Raw genomic sequence first — 21,411 nt, forward strand, 5'->3', positions numbered from 1 at the left:
TGATTTTTGTCACTGACAGTAATTGGTTCAGTCAGGCAACTGTTTGATTTACTTAAAGATTTCAAAGTCAGAATGCCTCACTGTGCTCACTGGCTTCAACCTCACAGACAATAGAAAATGAAGAATTGCACCAGAAGCAATATGTGGTGCTTTTGAAGATGTATCTTTATAGAGCTGAATGTATCTAGATTACCACAGGCTTGAATTTCAGAAAGCACAAAAACTGGAGATGAAGTCAGTAGAATACACCAGTGATAAGCCCCATAGCTAGACATACAAAATTAACCCTTTTTAAATATTGATATATAAACAGAAATGAAATGCATGAGAGAGACACGGTGAAGCAGAAAGTTTCTCTGAAGTCCTGCAAGGTCGTACTTCATTAGTGAGAGACTATGAAGATTTTTACTGTGATTTCTTTAGAAGGCAAGGGGAGAAAAAAAATTAGGGGGAAAAAAAGGAAAAAGAAAAAGAGAAATGGATGAGCTCTCATTTCTTCAAAGCTTTATTCCTTAATTTTTCTCTGGGCTAAATTAAAAGATTAATCCATTTCAATGAATACCCACAGGGTTCACTTCTAAAAACCCCCTCAACAGATAGAATAGGAAGATTAGAGTATGAAAAAGAGACAGTTTATAGTTAGTTTTCTGGTCTAAAAACCCCCTCAACAGATAGAATAGGAAGATTAGAGTATGAAAAAGAGACAGTTTATAGTTAGTTTTCTGGTCTTAAGAGGGGTTTTAATTTGGATGTGACAGACATGTTCCAGCTGCTCCTTGTCTTCATATTTTCAAAAGGACACTTTCAGTGCCACTGTTCAAGTGCTGAGTGTCCCCAGAAAGAGGAATGCTGTGCTTATGCCTGTTACTGCCTCTGGACTGACCGAGGTTTTTCCCCCGACTGTAAAATTCACACTGCACAACCAGCTCTATTCTTCCTCATGTCTCTCTCACATCCCTACCAGAGGGGACATCCTTCAGGATCACTGAAGACTAGATATTTTAAAAAATGTGATATAAAGATCAAAGAAGAAAAAAGGTTGTTTTTGAAATGGCTTTGCTGCTTTCTTTGTATCCCTCTAAAAATTATTGAAGTTAATCATACCGCAAATAAATAAAGTAGTCATGATCTCCCACTGACCAAGGAAGCACAAAATCAACCACAGGATGCCTTTAAAATAAAAAAGGGGCTGATGAAACCTCCCAATATAGGGGCACCAAGCAGGTTACCACAGTAGCTCCATCCACCACACTGATCATTGAATCAACATTTTCCCACAGAGTTAAAGGACAGAGACACCTTGGGTGTCTGTAATGGGAATAATCTAATCCTGGGGCAATGCACGGCCTTCTCCAGTGAAACTGGTGTCTGGCAGCCTGGTGTACAAGTGGTTTGAACTACTTTTTGCCCTCTGCAGATTAAACACTAAGAGTCGCCGTGACTAAATTAGGTGCACATAATCAGTCAAATAATCCTATGTGGAAATGGGCCAGGAAAGAGGATTTGTCACTATCTGTTTCTTCCTTGCCATCCCATTACCCAATACATGCACAAACATTTGTACTCTCCCACCCCATTTTACAGACAGGAAAGTGAAGTTGATCATTTAAGCCACTTTTTAAAAGCCAGACAGAAGTAAGTGCCAAAAACTGGAACTGGAGCTGCCGGGTACGAGCCAGGACAATTTTAGAACACAGACACAGAATCTCCCAGACCGGACTTCTTACACTAAAACCACAGATTTTATATGACACTTTATAACAATAACAAACATGATGATTAAGCACTCGAGTTGAGCTGGCACAAGAGCTTGGCAAAGTTCTTTCAACGTTTCTTTGCTCATAAAAAGCAAGCTTTGCAGAATCCACAGTTTCATGGATTTCTTCAGTTTTGACAGACTTAAGCTCAGCAAAACTGAAAACTCTTTAAATATTTCAGGTTGGTATCTTCATATAAAAGTAGTTCTGCATTTCCAAACCAGCTTGATCTTCCTGCCTCTACTTATTCATTACAAGGGGTGGTAAGATCCTACCAATGTGGAACTCCTGCCCTCTGCTATGTGTTCTTATGGGCAGGGGAAGAGGTAACAATTTGAGATAGCAAAGACATTATCTAAGCTATTAAAATAATACCAAATTTAAAATACTATCTTAAGCACCATATCTAAAACCCACTGAAATTCATAGCAAATTAATTATTATACTTCAGCACTGTTGTTTCAATCTCTGCAAATAGAAAGAAACCTCTGTGCCCACCTCCCCAAGTAATTATTTGAATCTTTTCCCCCATCATTAGCAACTAGAGTATGAAAAGTAAATACTGCTAAGTAAAGGCAGCTAAAATGTCTTATAGCCCTTGCTCTTCCGGCTGGCATACTGCACTTTTCCAGATGCTTCATCCCACAAAGCTGAGAATCTCAATACTGATCTATTTTAGTCCTATTCACAGTGAAATGATGGCATAAAGTGATTCTTCCATCAAGGCATTAATACCAGAACAAGATCAGAAGGGAAAAAAACCCTGAATTTGTCATGTAGAAAACCGAACAGAAAATCAGTCAGAGAAATATGATTGGAAAGTATTTTCATGCAGGAAATTCTTCATATTAACATAATACTTATGTATTTAAGAACAACTGGTTTACCTGTCTACCATGTGACAATTTTGAATGTTCTACCCATTTCGGAGGCAATTAGGCATCTATTCAAAGCTTCTGTGCTCACTTTAATTTCTTCATTTCTCCACCCACCTGAATCTGACACTTTGACATTGTTGCTTATTAGAATGGAAATTCAACATTTAGCAAGGTCAGGCAATTCAAGGTCAAAAACAAGTGAGAAATATATATACTGAAGAAAGGATTATGGAGGTTTACATCAATAAAACATGTAGTTTCATTTCTCTATCATTTTTAACAAAACAATAGCTGTCGTGAAATACTAAAACAAGTTTTGAAATATTCATCACCATTTTCTTGTTCACTCCCAAAATAAATTGCTTCAGCACTCAGAGCTGTGGGTAGATGTTGAATAGCATTATGTCTTTTAGTCTAGCACGTCGACGAGAAGAATTGCCTCTAACACCGTGCCATTGTTCTATTTAAAGAATCTTAAGCAACAGGGATTTCACTGCTTGAGTTGGAAGATTATTTAACAGACTACTAGACCTTATGACTATGAAGTATTTCCCGATGTTATACTGACATTCTTCCATCTCCTGAACTCTTAGCCATAACTCATTCTAAACAATCCACCTTCCTTCCAATCCTCTACACATCAAATTCTTCCACAGTGCTTGACAAACTCTTTCCCACATGGTATCTACAGCAAGTTGGAGTCTATACTGATGAAGTACATAAAGCTAATTGTGCGAGCGGGACATTCAGCTGGCCACTCAAAATGCAGATACAGACCCCTCAAACCAGTTCAAAATGCAAACCTCTGAGCTCCTCAAACCAGTAAAACAGAAGGTACAGTCTGAGCATCATGTTACCTCACTGCAAAATCACTGCAAAAGATAATACTGGGAACCACATCCCACTGCGGGCCTTTGGTGGATGATGTGAACCTCTCATGCAAATTTTATTGGGGCAAACACAGGGAAAGCTTCCACACAGTGCCTTTAAAATTAAAAAAAAAATCCACAAAGTATTTTGTTACAAGTTGTTTAAATTGGAAGTTTCTCTTTATGTTTATACAATTGTTTCTCTCCACTGCAAATCATTTTTTAGGCATACAAAATTCTCTTTTTCTAAATAAAGAATAATGGTTTAAAATATCAGGCCTTTTTTGAAAACCTCAAAAGTAGTACACCAGAGCTGGGGCTAAATTTGAATTTTGCAGGTAATCTTGAACAAAGATATTAGTGATATCAGTGGACAAACCTATCTGTGCCACAGAACAGATCTATGGACAGCTGGTAGCAGGACCAGGAGCTGAGCCTCAGTCTGGGCTTTCCCAGAGGCTGCCCCTTCAGTCTCAACAGAAAATTGGGCAGGACCTCATAGCAGCAGAGCCCCATTACGACTAATCCTGATTAGCAGCTGGTGACAAGACTGTCACTATTGGCATATTATTGGCAAAGAGCAGCCTGGCTGATATCCACAACCCTGGGGTGGAACTCCAGGAAAGACCCAAGGACAAGCAGACAAGTACTGAGCAGTGCGTCCTGTCTCATCACAGGAAAAGAGCACAGTCCCACAGCTTCAAATCCATTTAATTGTGTCAATCTGAATATATGAGGTATTGCCAGAAAGAGAATCAAGTAGCACAGCACAGGTTCCATGCATATCCAGGCTTACTGCTTTTAGAGGGTCACAGGAAGGGGAGAAATCTGGTGAAGAACAAAGCTGCCACATTAACAAACTTCCCCTCAACACAAACATCATGTCTCCTTTTTCTAAACAGGTGGGTTTTATTCCCTACACAGAGACACTAGCTGGGACTTCTGAAAAGAAATGTGTTTAGGCAGAACTAGCAAGACATCTGGCAGAAGAGAGAAAAGCAAGAACAGGATCTCACCAGGGTCCCTTAAAGAAACACTCTGTCCCTAAAATAAACCAGTGTTTTCCTCTCACCTAGCCATAGTCATTGGCTTTTTAGTAACCAACAAAATGTCAAGATTTTGAAATGAGCTCCGTGATTTACAACAGTAGCAGCTCCTCTATATTTACAACAAATGCACACTTGTAAGGTGTTATCAACTACTTTTGTCTCCCTAACATGCAGAGATGCTGCTTAAATAGAAAATTGTGTTATGTGTGTTTGAAGACTTCTAAAGCTAGATAATTTTGCATTTTTCTACCCTACTGAGCTAGGAAATTAAAAGTAAAGCTTTTGCTTGCCCTCTAGGAGACCTGATTTAGTCAAAGACATGATCTCAGGTAGTAGCTACCAAATCAGCTATTTATTTAATTTAAATAAAACTGTTCTTCCAGCAGACAATGAAGGGAAGAAATAATATGTCATGCTAAGATTCCCGAGCCAGTACTTCTCCCCTACATCCTTTCTGTGCATGTTGAAGTGCACTGCTGCTCTGTGTTAAATAAGCTGCGGTAGAATGGAAACCAGCTAATTTGTGCTCCCTGGGTGCTGGGCAACTAATTTAACTCTTGCTGGCACACAGACTATAAATAGAAAAAGATGGCTCAGTTTCACACAGATAACATTTCTATGAAAGTTAATAAATTAACAGTGAGGAAACACTTTTTCTTCCTACCTATCTGCCCTATGAACAGGAGTCACGTTGTCTCTAATCCAAAGCAAGCAGGTGATGGTGTCACCTTGTGTGATGACTTACCAAGTCATGACTTACCAGCTTACCCTAAACACCAGATGTGCCCTCACCTGCTTGGCAGCACACCTTCTCCTTCCCTCACCTTTGTCCAGGAGGAAGCACTATCCTTTTGGAACTACAGAGAAGTAAAAGACTTCTGGGCCAGGCAGCTGAGCGTGTCTGAGCCACGTGAGAGAGATGACCCTTGGGAGGGGCTCATTCTCTTGCTGTCACATGGAGGTGGAGGGAAACTCCACAACAGCTTCCATGAGTTATCTAACTTGGCAGCAAGAGCAAAGTTATAGATGCTGTTTTTTACCAGGTGATGGGCTGAGCTCATCTCTACATGAATTCATACAAGCAGAACACTTCCCCTGGGTAATTTTCATACCCATCAAAACTGATCTTGTAATATGCACAAGATGGTCACATCATCCTGATCCCAACACTAAAGAGCACTACCATCCTCTGCTGAGTCAGCTGAAACCAAATGCTTCCATGTCCTTCCAGTGACTGGAATGTGGTTTCAGTTTTCATAGGCTTAATGTACAAAGATAATATAAAAATACACCAGAATATGTAAATGAAATCAACTTCTTTTAAGAGAACTGAAGAATCAGATGTAACTTGCTATGCCTGAGATTGCTAATGCTTCTTCCACAGTTTTTTAACCGAAATCAATTGATTCAAATTCAGCAGCCTGGAGTATTTTGGTTTTAGATTTGGATGCATCCAGTATGTCCAAGGATAGTGCTGTACCTACAGATGTCATTTTTTTAAAAGCAGACCTGAAACTGCTAAACAACAAAATTACTTGCAGAGACGTAGTTTAGATCTAATCAGATATCAGGTAATTCTGTCCTCAACACAGGTTTTATGTAAATAAAGACTAAAAGGTTACAACACCAGAGAAAAAGAGAGGTCTTCCAAAGGCATAAATGTAGGGTAAAAGCACAAAGCGAAAGAGGCTGGCTTACCTCAAAGTAAAGTTTATTAGGAAATAATCAAAAATGAGTGATCAGTCCAACAGTGAAACAAGATTCAAGCATGTTTGGGGGCATTGGTAAAGTTAAAAGTCCCTGCTGACATTAGTCTTTTGCATTTCAATCACCCCATATAAAGGGGAAAGAGAAAATCCTTAGGGTTTTGAACTATATTAATTGTATTTATTTTAATTAATTTCAAATTAATACAAACAGTGAAAGATTTAGGAGCCTACAGCATCTTGTCTCCTCTGCTGCTTCATGTCACCTGGTGGCCCGGTCTGTACCCCTCTTGGGCTGATATCATTTGCTTTGATATTGACACAGTTCAGGCTCAATCCAGTCTTCAAAGAAAAACGGGCATGAAAATCCCTCAATCCCCCTTTCTGCTCTGAGCCCAGGGCATGTGCACATTTCCCAAGGACTGCAGAATCCAGTGGGTATTATTTTGTACTTAATAAAATTAACATCCTTTGCAGAAAATAGGATTTGGAATGACATTTCTGCCAGGGGATCATTCGAAGTCTGGTAGATGTACTACGATATCAGTCCTGATACCTTTCATATCACTGGCTCAATTTTTCATATCACTGGCTGAATTTATTATACTGCATATTAAGAAGCAGAAGAAAAGTAGATGAGAAAGACTATAGCTCCTATTTTAGATAATATTTGTCCTATTCTGCAATGGCTGCCATTTACTTGCCAAACACAGTTCACTCCATTTATTTACTATTTCAGCATGTAAGAAGGCATGTTCCAGGTAAAAACAAAATATGAGAAAGAATGTCTCAAATTCATTCTTAATGGAATTTTCTCTGTAGCAAGGAAAACCACCTCCTCAACATTCAGGCCCCATTCATCCCTTACTATTAATATTTTAAACGCTTGTTAGAATTTAAAACTTTTTTATTAATATTTAATAATTATTATTAATATTTTTTAAACTTCACTGGGCAATCGAAATACCAAACCAAAGTCAGTGGCACAGAAGAGATTAGCGAGTACTGCACAGACTTCATTAGTTCTGAACTATATGGAAACTACAGTCTGGACAGTCCTGGGACATGTCTGTTTAATATCCCTCCAGAAAGAAGGACACTTTTGGGACTTACGGTTAGTTGTCCTGCTCTGGTCACTCTGAGCGCTGTCGTTGGACTGGTTGCTAGAGACAGACGACACACTTGAGCTCCTGACAAACCCAAATGCAGCCAGCTTAGCTGCTGGCAGCCGTGAATAACCTGGGGGACGAAGTCCAGATGGGCAGGGTTTGGGGAGATTTGATTTTGCAGCACTTGGACATGATCCTTTCTTAAGATCAACTGAAAAAAGGAAAAAGAAAGAAATTTTTGTTAAATAAGCTAACTGTGAGACCATCACCTGTATCTCGCAACTACATAAAGGCAGTACTAAGATTGAATACAATGGCCGATCAGACTGCAGTGACATTTTATTCTTTGCTGCTTCGAAAAGACATTTGGTGGAAAAAAATTACAGGTCACAATCATTTTTAAAAGGTGAAATGTGCCAAGTACCCACGGGGCATAACTCAAACTTCCAGCAAAGTAACAGTTCAACACTGCTATGAATTTCTTTTAATGTTATCTTCTTCAATGCTGTATCACTTTCTAATTTACATTTATTGTGTGCCAATTAAAAAACTCACAAAACACGCTACTCATAACCTCCAATTTTATAAAGTATTGTAAACCAGCAACAATCCTCTTCAAGGACACAGAACTTCTTTGTATTTCAAAGAAAACACTTCTTTGAAGTTCTTCTTTTAAATTCCACTAAAAAAAATTTCCCTTTTCTTGCGCCAAGCCTGGGAACAAGGACATGACCTGTAAAGTCCTACTTTTTTAACATACCACTGGCCATTTCCACGAGTGGACTTTTCCTTGCTAAGACATCAGCCCATGTGAGTGACACCCACCAGGTCTCAGCAAAGTGCCAGCAGCTGGTTTATAACACCTGGAGTTTGACCACAGCTGCAGTTCAGCTGAAATGCCTGCCTGTGGTTAATAACTATTCATCTGTCTTCAGCTTCTGTCCTAACCTGTAGGCTGCTGCTCTTGCTCAGGCAAACCTTCCTAGGCAAATATAGAACACAGGTTCACAAATGATCCTTTTTTCCTTCACAGGCCAAAGGTCCAAAGGTCCATGATCATGACAGTCTTGCCTTCAAGGTCAAGGACCAAAAATTAGATTTTGCTTTTGGTTGGAAGGTCTGGATACCCAAGTGACTCCAGACTTCATGTGTACATCAATTTGGACAGAACTTTTTCTTCCTAAATTTGAGAATACCAGATTCCTGTTCCTTGTGGAATTCTGTGCAGCAAAAATACATATTTTTTAAAAAAATATTAACAACAATCTCCAAAACCTGATGCTGGAGTGTTTAATCAGGACAAAGGGGATAGTAAAAAAGGCAGCATTAAAAGCTACCAACATATTCTGAAAAGGCCAAAAAGTCACCCTTTTCTGTTCTTATTCAGTGAACATTATTTGTACACTAGCCTGACACAAACTTCAAAGGAAGAAGTAAACATTCATAATATAAAGAAAAATACAAATTAACTGCACAGTAAGAATATGGTCATATTATTACAGTATTTAATTCTTTTGTAAACTATGTAGGTCACAGCCTTATTAATTTTAATGAAGCATTTCACTTTGAGAAGACTTTAGAGAAAACAAGACTAACTCCTTTGAGCAGAAAAATGTTACAGGGATTTTGAAAGATATTTGTGTACCTCATCACAATACTAATGCTAAGCTTTGTTTCATGTAACTAAGCCTTTCCTTTTGAAACAGAGATACGTGTAACACCAAGCTAAAAAGAGTTTTGTTCTCCTATAAAACACATTCCTGCAAAGATGTAAAAAAATGCTCCTTGCTCAATGAATAAAACAATTTATATACTCTAGGCTCTTAAAAATGCATTATTGTACCCACTTTCCCCAGGCTGAGCCCTTTATTAAGACACAAGGAGATGGAGATGGATGTCTACAGCACCTTTGCCAGCCCAGAGAAGTACACGCTGTGCAGAGTAACCCAAATTAAAATAACAAATATCTATAGTGAGTAATAAAAGTCTGCCAAAATCCCCATTCACTCCCCATCCCTGGCACCAGCAGAGGCCATTTTGGAGTATGATCCTGAATGTGGTTTCCTTTGGATATTGTGAAGAGGGGCTCAAAGGTAGCCGTGGGTTCCAGGTGCAAGTGAAGGGCAGAGCAGAGAAGAAACAGGCAGTGATGGTCACCATCAGCTCACTGCCAGGTTTGTGCAGTGCTGCTTTGACAGTGGCCTATTGCAACTGATTTATGGCTGATTTACTGCTTCCAAAGCCAAGACTTCTTCCCTACTCACTGCAAAATACTCCGTGTGCTGCATCAGTGACGGGATCAAGCCCAGGCAGCCTCCAGATCTGAAGGAGAGACAAGTACTTGTGGTAAGCAGCTGCAGGTGCAAGGAACCTGCTCAGCTCAGTGGCACAAGGAGAAGGCATGGGCCTGTCTCTCGTGGGTTTTACAGATTTCCAAAAAATGCACCTGGGCTGCATAAGCTGAGATTTCTTTTTCCTAAGTATCTCAGAAAATTGAGGTGGAGGGAGAGATATTTCCATTTTACAGCAACAAACTATAAATATCACAGACTTCCTGCAACAAAACAGGGGAAATTCCACTGGGGCAGTGGAATAAAGTTAGAAATGGCTTTATTTAAAAAGCATTTCAAACATGCTTGGCCTAGGGCAGTGTGGCTCACCTGAGACTCCCAGGTCCCCAGCTAAACTACAGGGATGCCCACAAGTCCCCACACGACTGTTCTATGCAGTTTGTGACCAAGCATCATGAATGAAAAAGAATTTCCTTAAAACTAAAAGGGTTTTGGTCACAAAATGCCCAACCATCTTTACCTTTTCTTCAAAGTCATTCTTCCAGACTTGGGCAGAGGACTCAGTGGTTTTTTTCTCATACTTTTTTGTGTGTTTCTAGCTTATGACTTCAATTCCAATTCCCCCTGAACTCACAATATTTTGCATCTTGAACTCATCACCATCCTTAAATTATTTTTCACTTCTTTTCTTTGTAATACAGTTCTTCTGTACCATGAGGACCTGGGGGCAGGACATTATCCTCATTAGGGATGCATTCAAATCCTTAAAGCTAAGTAATTTTGTGTATTCTTTCTCATTAAAATACATGAGACACCAGCCTATTGTATATATTTTCTGTTCTAAACTTCATCAAGTTTTCTCAGGCATGTTTTTTGCTTTATTTCTGTTCCTTAAAAGTATAGAAGTACTCCTGCAAACAAGGCCTGGGAGTTCAAAACAAAAGTTATTTTAATGAGCAGCTTTTATTTTAATGAAAATCTGCCAAAATAAGCTTAAAAATCTTTCTAGTTGTCTCACTGCCTGAAGCTAATTATAGAATTAAGTATTGTTGTCTGTGTGCACACAAGTGATTTTCTATGACACTTCAAGCTGTTCCCATCCAGAAACATTAAAACATTTTGAGTTAGGGACTGATTGACACAAGCTGGATGTGCCTGGGGAGACTTTGTTAAAAGGCTGAACTTCACTTCTTATGCATCCCCACTGCACAAGAATTGTATCTTCGTGCACGGGTAAAAAGCAACTTTCATGTAATTTCACTGTGAAATTTGAAATATGTTTTAGCTGAAATGAATGAAAAATTAAAGATATGAGTTATACAGATATGTTCTTATGAAAAAGAATAGCAGTTCAAGACTTTAAAACTCCACAATTCAGGGATCCTTGGCAAGTCTTTGTTATCTGGTCATAGGGTTTTTTATTTTCTTTGCTTTCCCATTTTTAAATTTTTTTTTACCAGCATTTCAGTTAAAACTTTAATCATTAAATGCCATTTTCTCTCACTTACTGATGATTTGAACATCACTATTCTCATTGCATATTGGGAAATCTGGGGTAAAGAACTTACCTCCAATGTCACTGCATCAGTCAGAGATAATACAAGCTGAGTTTCCTAGCTCAGAGTTAACCCAATCATTGGTATCTTTGTAGATTAAAAACAAATCACACAAGTGAGAAATCTTTTCTGGTGCCACTACATTAGTGGTTTCCCTGTATAGACATAACGACTTCTCTCCAAACAAGAACAGAGCAAAGGGGCTTTAAAACAGAGGCTTTAATGGTTTACACCTAAACAGCAGTGAGCAGGTTGAGCCCAGCTGCCCTGATGGTCTCTCACCCAAACACCATCAAGTCTGGGACAGGTCAGTTCCAAAGGCCAAACAGTCGACACTGCTGAACATTGATTAATTTCTGATGGGTCAGTCCACCACTATATGGTAGTAAATGCGTACCTCCTCACGATTCAGATTTAAAAGCACCAAAACCTGCTCTGTGCCTTCCCAGCTCCCAGGCAAACCAAGGCTGGTTAGCACATTCTCAAAGCCCCAAGAACTTGTCATCTCACGACTCATTCAAGCTGCAAATGTCCGTGTTTGCTTGGCAGCTAATGTGAAAAGTACGGCATCCCTCAAAAACTTGCAGCACAGGAATCATCCATGCATGAGTCTCACTCATTGCATTTTCCACTGGCAGCCCAGAGCACCCAGAACACTTCTCTGCACTGGAGCTGCATCTGGCTGCTCAGAAGGGCTGTGGATGTCCAGCCAGAGATATGCTTGGCTCTGAGCAGGAAGGAGGCAATGCAGGAAGCATTTGCCTGCTCCTACACCCAGATTGCTCCACATACTGTTCTTAGAAATGACAGCTTGATACAACTGTCACATAGACAACCCTTCTAATATGGTGGAGTTTAGCTCCTTGAAGACACAGTAATTGGAGCAGAGAGGTGGCAGATGGCAATGTCTCAAGCAAGATGACAATGTCCTTAAAAAAAAATTCTTGAGGAAGTGTGTGTGTCCCTTTGAAACTCAATTATTATTTTTTTTTTAACGAAGTACAGTCAGATTGCTCTCCCAAAGAAAATAGAGAGTGTGAACTGAAAACTCTGCAGGTTAGTGGAGGACAGAGAACATTTTCCTCTCTGAACTATTCCCTTGTCCCTCTTTCCTTAATCAGTGAAGAAGCTTGCCAGTTCAAATCAAGTACCTCAGACTGCAAGTACAGACAGAGTTGGAATAGCAGTAAGGCAATATTTCAGAAAGTTACCTCAAAACCTCTTTTCTATCATCAAATCTAATTTACATGTTCAAATAATAGGTCATTACTAGATTGTTTATTCCTGAGAATAAACATGAAAATAAAGCTTTCCTGCTGGGAGAAAGCTGCAGACATATTGTGGCATTTGAGATGAAATACATTACACATATGCAAAGACACAAATATTTGCATATATCTGTGTCTGTCCAAGGAATGACAAATATTGCAGTCCTGATTTATTGGTAAATTCTGTCTTCAATGAAAGTTGACTTGCTTAGAAATGAGACGAGCAGCTAGACCCTCGAGACTGACAAGTTTAATACACAGAGAGGTGATAAGGAAGTAACATTTCATTAACTCACTCTTTGAGAAAAAAATACCCCAAAACACTACAGAGAAATGTAGAATTAAGTTAAATTAATGAGCATAATTAAAGTGAAGCTTTAACGATGAGATCTCTGTTATACTTTTCAAAATCAGACATTAATTCCATCAAAATAATCAGCTAATGAATGCAAATCCTAACACACTTGCTTCAAGAAGTCGTTATAACCAAGGAAAACATATTAATATTTTACATGTTATAGAGACAGTATGCTTCAATGCTTGTTTTGACTTACAAGTTTCCCATAGAAAGAGTAGAGTCTATTTACATAAAATAAACAAATGTTAAGCTTTCAGAGACTCTATGGCACCTATAAGTAGATCACAATTCAGTGACTTCTTATTTTACCTACTTTGCAGAACACTTTCTTACAGTCAGGCTGCTTGTCTGACCCACCTGAGGCAAAGCACACAGAAGGAGCAGCACTGCTTCACAAGGCATTTGCAGCCAATGCCATCACATGTCCTACATCCTACTGATGAAGAAGGATCACTTATCCAACCACACTTTAGGCATCACACTTAGAGATCACACTTGAGGGAGCACTCATCATTACTTTACTTTCTACTTGGCATAACGTAAAGCTAACAAAACCCTTAATGCACTCATAACACTTGCAGTCCATCACAGTAGTTCAGGGATTTAATTATCAATTACTTCAGAGTCAGTTTTATGAGGATTAGTATTATATATGGGCCAAACCACCCCGCTTATCAGTGCTGCTTAACCAGACTGCTGCATAATGAATGGCACGGCAAAGGGGAATAAAATCCTTGTTAAGAGGCACCGCTGCTGTCCCCGATACCGTGCCTCAGTGATCTCAGAGCCTCCGCGGTACCACACACTCTGTCACGGGATAGCAGCTAGCTGATCCTTCTGTTTCCATTACCTCAGGGCAGGGCTGATATCACCAGGATTGGAAACTGGATTAAAAGCTCAGGATCAAGCTGCAAGAGATGATGATTAGCAGTCTTGAAGGCAGGCCTGGTATCCCTGACAGAAAAACACCCCTTAGTCCCTTAGCTGCTTTTGCTGAAGTTACCCAAGCTCTCACACCCCACATCACCTGTGAGCAAGTCTTACTGGCTGTGTATCCCAGACACTGCCCATATATTCATGCATGTAATTTACTCATGTTTGCAAATATGACTCTATCAAAGCTGTGTTTAATCCTGTGTTTCAAACAGTGCAGCAGAACCAATGATGTAGATCAAATATACTGCAAATAATACTACAGCTAACAGCCAAATTAAGGGAAAGTGGTTGAAAATTGTGTGGAGTACCTTAACACAGATGACTAAAAGGGCCCTTCTATGAGCTCCTCTAAATAGCACGCCAAAAGCTCTGATATGCCACGGGAGGCTGTCCCATCCATCCCTTCCATGGCAACCAGCAACCCATCTCTGGTCTGCATGTGTGCTCTGCTGTGGATACAGGCACAGGAATCAATTCTCCAATGCCTCTGCACTCCTATACCAATCTTGTCCTATCTTCTGTCACCTCAGCCTCTTTCATGAGAAATTCATTATTCTTTTTAAAAGGAAGTATTAAAAACAAAGACGTCTGGTAAGCTGACCTATGAAGTTATACATTGCTGAGAGAAGGATTAAGTCATTTGAGACATACAAAGAAAAAGGCTTTAGTCAAGGAAAAGATGATTATAACAAAATCTTGAATATATATTTGGGAAATAAAATACCAAAAATAACTGAATGTAAAGAAACCAACATAAGATTTCAGAAGTACACAAAAGATAAGTAGGAAGAGGTATTGAAACAAAGGAGAGCAGTGAAAAGTACTTCACAGCAGAATAAGGTATTGCAGAAAAATTAAACACATTCTTCATCTTGCAAGGAACATGGAAGGTGAGATGCCAGAAGTGAAAACAATGTGTCCTGGGGTGGACAGTGAAAAACTGGAGACATTAGCAACCTCTCCAGAACAAGTCTTGTGTAATTTGAAATCCATAAAACAGTCAGAGCCCAAAGACCAGATGAAACACACTTTGGGGTCCTGAAAGAGATGATAGACAGATTATTGGACTACTAGGAGTTGTCTTTTATACCCTTTCTGAAACAGCAAGGTATCAAAAGACTAGAGAGAAACAAGCAAAATAACAGTTGTAGGAAGGAAATTATGGAGAGCTATAAATTAAACTTGACCTCCAAAAGAGACAAGGTCCAAAAAATAATCAGTGATAAAAAAAAAATAACTTTTTTTTAATTAAAAAAATTACAAAAAAAAACTTTTGAGAAATATGAAAATGTTAAGAAATATAACTTTAGTGGAACAGAATCACAGTAACAGCTCAGGCAATTTACTTATGTATACTCCTCATGTACTGGGTCTTTTTAAAGGCAGTACTACAGACAAAAACTGGGACTGATAAGCTGATCCTGTTTAGATTTTAAAATGTCATATAACATAGAAGATGGTAAAAGAATACATGCAAGACAAGCTCCTGTATGGATTAAAAGTGGCTAAGGAAAAGTCATGTCTGCTAGCATCAATGATGGAGGATAATGTGGATAATGGATGGGTGATGGATGAATAAAAATGAAGGCAGTGTTCATTTCTGAGGATCAGAAAAAAACATTTATGTGGTAATGGGTTCTGTTTGCACTTTCTCTCTTATCAATCTCCCAAACTGGTTCCTATAACACAAGGGCTTACCCTACTCATATCCTGAACTCACAGACTCCTGCAGTTTCATTTAAATGGAAATTATGATCCAATTACTCTCTGCACCTGTATTCCCATGTTCATTGCTGACTGAACTCAAGTCACAGGGCTGAAATGGTATTTACAACCCAACCTGCAATCTTGGGGTGTCTCAGAAGTCACATACAGCTGAGTTTGGTCAGCTTCTGCTAATGGCATCAGATAAACTCCACATGCAGGGTCAGATAGTAAAGGATACTGGCAAGAGGCACTGTATTACAGAGAACCTTGATTGTCTGATAAGCCCTAAATCCTGTCAACCTGTATTACTGACTGACACTGTCCTCTCAGGGTAAAGTCAAGATGCTCTGGTGCATTTCCATTTTAAATTTTTCTAAATTTCTCTTGCTTCTTAGTATGGACAGATGGACACTGGGGAGAGATGGTAACAGTTTTCAAATACCTGCAAAGAGGAAAAGACCCCACAACTACTCCAGATGAAAGAGGAAGCAAACTGCAACAAAGGGGGTTAGGAAAAACACTAGGGAACACTTTGAACTCGAAAATAGGTAATGCATTGGAGCAGTCCTGCCTTCAGAGGCTCCAAGATCTCATATCGAAGGTTTTTATAAACAGGTTTTCATGGACAGGTTAAATAAGGATACATCAGAAAGAATCCCATCCTGGGGCAAGAGAAGAGATCATATGACCTTAAGTCATTAATTAACTTTAGCCCTTATGACTACTTTTAAAAATCTCTGCAGCATTCTAGGCTGCTAAACAGCTGCTTCACTTCACTCTGACAATGACTGATTTTCAGTTGTCTCTGAACTTGGCCCTGTGCATTTTTTAAACTTCCACACTTTTCCAGGCTATTAAGGAGTGTCCTGTAGAAGTAATTACTCTCTCTTTCTGGTGACATCAAACATTTCTCCTTCCACCTCTTCTTGTGCTTTTCACTCCCCTGTAATTCTGCCCAGGGTCATGCTGAGCTGGGCACTAGCTAGGGAGAAAAAGGTATTACAAGTGTTGTCTCCAAAGAGGTGTACACCAGGCTTTCAGACAATCAAGAGCTCTGCTGGCACATTTGAACACCACCCAGGTTTTCAGAGCACAACGCGGTGGGGAATGTCAAATCCAGACTGAATGGTGGAGTCTTCATGATGGAAGAAAATATCCCATTATCTTCCCCAGAACAAAACCAAAGATTTTCAGGCATTTACATGGTGAAGAAAGATAAAAAGATGAAAAATCAGAATTATTATTGAAAACTATTCTCTTACTTTGGCAATGACCTGCTAAACAACCTTTGCACAAGTCTCAGACTCCCTAATCAGCCTTGCTGCAGGATAAAAAGACAGACCTCAAAGGGTGCTGTTGGAGCTTTGTAGGATCAGGTCAAAATGTTGCTCATTTTGTGATTTTTCTGTCTCAAAAAAAGGTATCTTATTGGTGACAACAGTAAAGGGAAAGGAAAGAAAGTTCGTACTTTACCTGAAGCATCAGGATGGTAGAGGCTGGGAGCACTTGTTATTTCTCCTTGCTGATGGAGACAACTCCCTGAGGATCTTTGACTCGCAATGAGAATCCTGCTCTTGGCAGATGGCAACCTGGACACTGCTCCCAGCCCTAGCTGTGGCTTCAGGATCATGGCAGATCGATAAAAGCTTGGTGGCACCTCATAGTGGGTGCACACTGGAGGGCAAAATTCATCTTTTGCAGGCCTTTCCCCAACCTGCAGAAAAATCATTAGCACAGATATTACACAATAAATCAATAAACCCAGACAATATGGAGCTCCAAATTGCTTATAAAGGCTAAATTTCCCTCCTTGTGAATCTGGTTCTCAGAGCACTGCAAACTTTCAAAAATTTATGGTCTTACCATATGAATCACTCTTCAAAAACACCCTCAATGTATATTACACCCTCAATATGCAACCACACTCAAATAAAGAATTGATGACTTCCCCAAAGGAAAATGGACAAATGGAAGACCTTCAATTAGTGAAAGTGAGGGTGCTGTTAAGTCATGAAAGGTTATATTATTCACAGAGGTAGATATACTAAGAGACTGTGTAATGGAATTTTTATTAGAAGTTATTTAAAATATTCTTGCCCAATTCTGGGAGAAGTTGGGTTTAACTTAGATAGCTAAAAATAAAGCTGGAGGTGTTTTAGGTACATTTTATCAGAGAAATTGTATTGCCAAATAATTTCTGTGACAAAAAAAAAAAAAAAAAGAACTCCCAGTGTGTTCTTACTGCAAGATGTTCATTGTAATCTGTGCCCCTCTGATTCCTGGAAAGAGACCTGGTTGTGGACCTGAGCACATTTCTCTAACTTATGCTTTCAGAGGCCTGTGGAATATTCCAAATTGGAGCTATAAAACCCATATGACCATGAGAATCGGAGAAAAAAATGATCAGATTTGCAAATGTGAAACCTTTTATCACAAGTAGATGCTGCGTTGTTAAAATCAGTGTCAAATCTCTCAGTATTTTAATGGGCATTTACTGTAAGAACAGCAGAGTCAGTCCCAAGCTGGAAGTGTTTCCAGCTCATAGCTGGCTCAGAGCACTGAACTTGCACTTGAGGAACGATCTGGTTCCGTGATTCAGCCCTTGTGTCTTTGTGCATTCAGGCTGGGCTCTGACTCCCACTTTTCTGTGCTGCTTCGTGACTCAGGACAAGAGTGCAGAGATTTCATCCCTCATGTTTGCAAAGAACTGTTTGCTCTTCTGAGTGGAGTCCAACTTCTTCACCATTTTCTTATAAAATGCAATATCAACATAATGTAGAAAGGATCTATGAATATTTTTTCAGTCATCCCATTTAGGCCATGGGAAAAGAAAAAAAGCATAGGAAATAGGAAATCTGAACTAAATTTGTTTAAAAATTAATCAAAAAGTGCCACAGGCTACCTAGGAAGAAATGTAACTGCCAATTAATTAACTCTGCTGTAAGTTATGGTGCATATAATATGCCAAATCAATTTCTATTTAGCAATTATAAGCATTAGAATATGCACTTCAACATTGGCTATAAAAGCTTTGATCCTAGCTCCTTCAAGAGCTTTAATCCTAATTTAGCAAATCTTTAATATGCTAAGAGACAAGATTGGCCTTAAACTATGAAATATAGAAGAATATTTGAGGCTTTGCACAGGAACTAGGAGGGCAGATGCAACAAACATTGAGCTTTATAGTTTTGCCCTATATTTTTTCCTCTGTTTGCAGTCCTATTTCCTGCCATTAGATCTTTCCTTTTTTATTATACTCTTATGACCTATTTAAAGTTAGGATGCAGTTTTCTGCTGTATGATATGAATGATTCTGCAGACTTGGACTGCAGATGTCTGGCTTCTTACTTTCAGCTTCTAGATATGAGATTGTTTTTCTGGATAAGCCTCAGTTATCTTCTCTCTCCCTGATAAATTTATTTCTATCAGATTGCACTATGCATACTATCATTTCATACTTAAATGAAAGTTAAGCACCAATGCCAAATATTTCAGTATGAGGAAAAGAGAAAATCTTTAAATACACAAAATAAGCATTTTTTGTAAACTGGGTCAGTTTATTCAAATCTTCACTCATCCCATTTCTTTTTCTTTATTGACAGTATGCTAAGAGTAACAGAGAAGGGCAACAAACATGGACACAAACCCAATCAATCACAAGCAAAAAAGCTCTTCTCAAGGAAGGAGTCCTTCTCACTAGCATAGAATCATTTAGATTGGAAAAGACCCTTAAGATAATCAAGTCCAACTGAATTTGCCCAAATATCTCTCAAGAATTAGAAGCTATTTTTTGAAGATCCCAGTTTTGGAGGACATGAACTTGTTATGAAGATACACTGTTTTTTCCTTTCTATTTAACTGTGAATTCATGAAGTGCAAAATTCAACTGATCTCAATAGAATTGTATAAAATTATTGCCATTTTAAAGCTCTTCAGAAAGATGTGGATTAATATGATCCCCGTTAGCACCCTGTACTATGTTTTTGTATGAGGGACTTCTAGGGAAATTATCTGTTGCAGCCTGTCCACCAAGAAGGTCACCCCAGAGTTTTCTTCTGTGGGGCTGTTTGCCCATTACCTACACACCCATGAGTGGATTTGTTAAAATGAGCCAGAAAAGTCTGCAACAAATCTTCCACAGGCTGGGTATTCCTGAGCAGAGCTGGCAGCATGGCCAGCAGGTACGGATACCCAACACATTCTTTCATGTTACTTTGTTTATAACATCATCAAACATTAATGCCTCAAGGAAGAATTTGCTCGTCAAGTGCCTGCTTCAGGCAACTCTTTGGGAAAAGAGTTTGCAACATCAGTTCAGGCAGTTCAAATAACAGGATCAAGGGGAGAAAATTTTGGTTTGACTATATATAAAAACAACTCCCCCAAGTCTTTTCTACCTCAGCAGGCTTTTTGTCTAAACAGACTTTAGTCCATCCATTGGACCACAATGATGTCTGTGCTGGGGAACAGACCCAAAAAGGTAGTTGAATGGGGCTGTCACAGCCTTGGTGAGGCAGGCAGGAGAGCTGATGATCAGCAGACCTCCTTACAGACCCTCACCAGGTCAGGGCTCTTGGTAGCAGCCATAAAACAATGAATAAAGTGGCCAGTGACCACTATCTGACAGTGCACAGACTGCACCTGTATGGGTAAACTCTCCATCTGCAGACCAGGCTGATCCATGCTGGTCCTTGGCAGCAGCCTCTGGGTGAGCACGCTCTGGCAGAGCTGATCCTGAGCTGGGAAGCATGCTCCCAGTCCAGCAGTCAACCTGTCCTGAGCCTTGGAGGCCATGTCATTCCACTGTTCAATTCACTAGGACAGCTACAGTCTTAGGGTGCCTGTAACTTGATTTGCCCTGTAACTTTCCACAGAGGTAACTGGGAGAACAAAGAGCCCACAAACACCTGCTGGCGCTGACTAGAAGAGGGTGAGGTCCACAATGAGATGAGGATCATGTTGTGATCAAGGATGTGGACAGCAGTGACCTGCCCTGGAAAAGGACTGGTTTTCTTAAGCATTTTGCATTTCACCTTGAGAGGTTTTCTTTTATTTTGCCCATTCAGCCTTAACTCAATTCCACTATGGTCCTCAGAAGAGCTGGACTGCCTTCATGCTGGAGTTGGGATTTTTGTCTGAGCTGCCCTGAGTGGGCTTTGGCACAGGCAGATCAAGAAGCCCTGAAGATTTCCCTCTGCACAGAGACAGTCCTTGAATATTTCTCATAGAGTTGTGCAGACCTTTTCTTGGAGTCTCCTGCCCAAGATGGCACCTTCCTATTTCTTCTATACCTGGCACCCAGAGAGATATTTAATTGTTCCTACCACTTAGCTGAATGATGCTTAGAGATTACAGCTATTAACACTATCATAGCTATACAAGGAGCTACAAAATGCTAATCAGAGCTCTCCAAAGACAATACTGGATGTGTGAAATAGGTCAATGTAGGATTCTTTTTCTCTAACCAAGACAGTGGCCATTGTGCCAGAGTCTCCTTGTCTCCAAAACCTCTGAGTCTTCCACATTCTCCCTTCAGCTCAGTGATTTGGATCTATTTCAATGCATCCTAATTGGTTTCTTTTGGATTACACATCGCTCATCTGCTACTAACCCATACTGTGCACAGCTGCTCTTTTAAGCATCTGTTCACCTTCATGGATTGATCATTTTCCTTTCTCTTGATTCATACTGAACCCAATCAGGCCCCTTTGTATTCCTCCAGCTGGCAGGACAGCCAGGTTTTTAAGGTGGCAGTCCAAGAAAGCAGATTTCATCTTCTGCTATCAGATTCTGAATCCTGGCCTAATGCAAACTCGTAATGCAAACCACAGTTTGACTTTTTCTTCTCAGCCTCTTCTCCAGTCAGTGCAGCTTCTCTGAAGAAGCAGTTTGCTTGGGTTCAAATATTCCCTTGTTGAAATACCCAT

The 21,411-nt window shown here is 39.6% G+C and overlaps 1 protein-coding gene across 3 annotated transcripts in view; it reads right to left on the bottom strand.

Moving 5' to 3' along the window:
* MTUS2 (microtubule associated scaffold protein 2) overlaps positions 1–21,411 on the bottom strand; it is a 265,540-nt gene that overhangs the window by 136,267 nt on the left and 107,862 nt on the right. For all 3 annotated transcript variants that reach the window (XM_030955594.1, XM_030955612.1, XM_030955603.1), the window contains 2 exons: positions 16,958–17,198; positions 7,373–7,579 (listed from right to left, as the gene is read on the bottom strand). In XM_030955594.1, coding sequence (XP_030811454.1) covers positions 7,373–7,579; positions 16,958–17,198 — 448 coding nt within the window. The remainder of the gene's footprint in view (positions 1–7,372; positions 7,580–16,957; positions 17,199–21,411) is intronic.

Source organism: Camarhynchus parvulus, chromosome 1 (assembly GCF_901933205.1).
Source record: "Camarhynchus parvulus chromosome 1, STF_HiC, whole genome shotgun sequence".
NCBI lineage: Eukaryota > Metazoa > Chordata > Aves > Passeriformes > Thraupidae > Camarhynchus > Camarhynchus parvulus.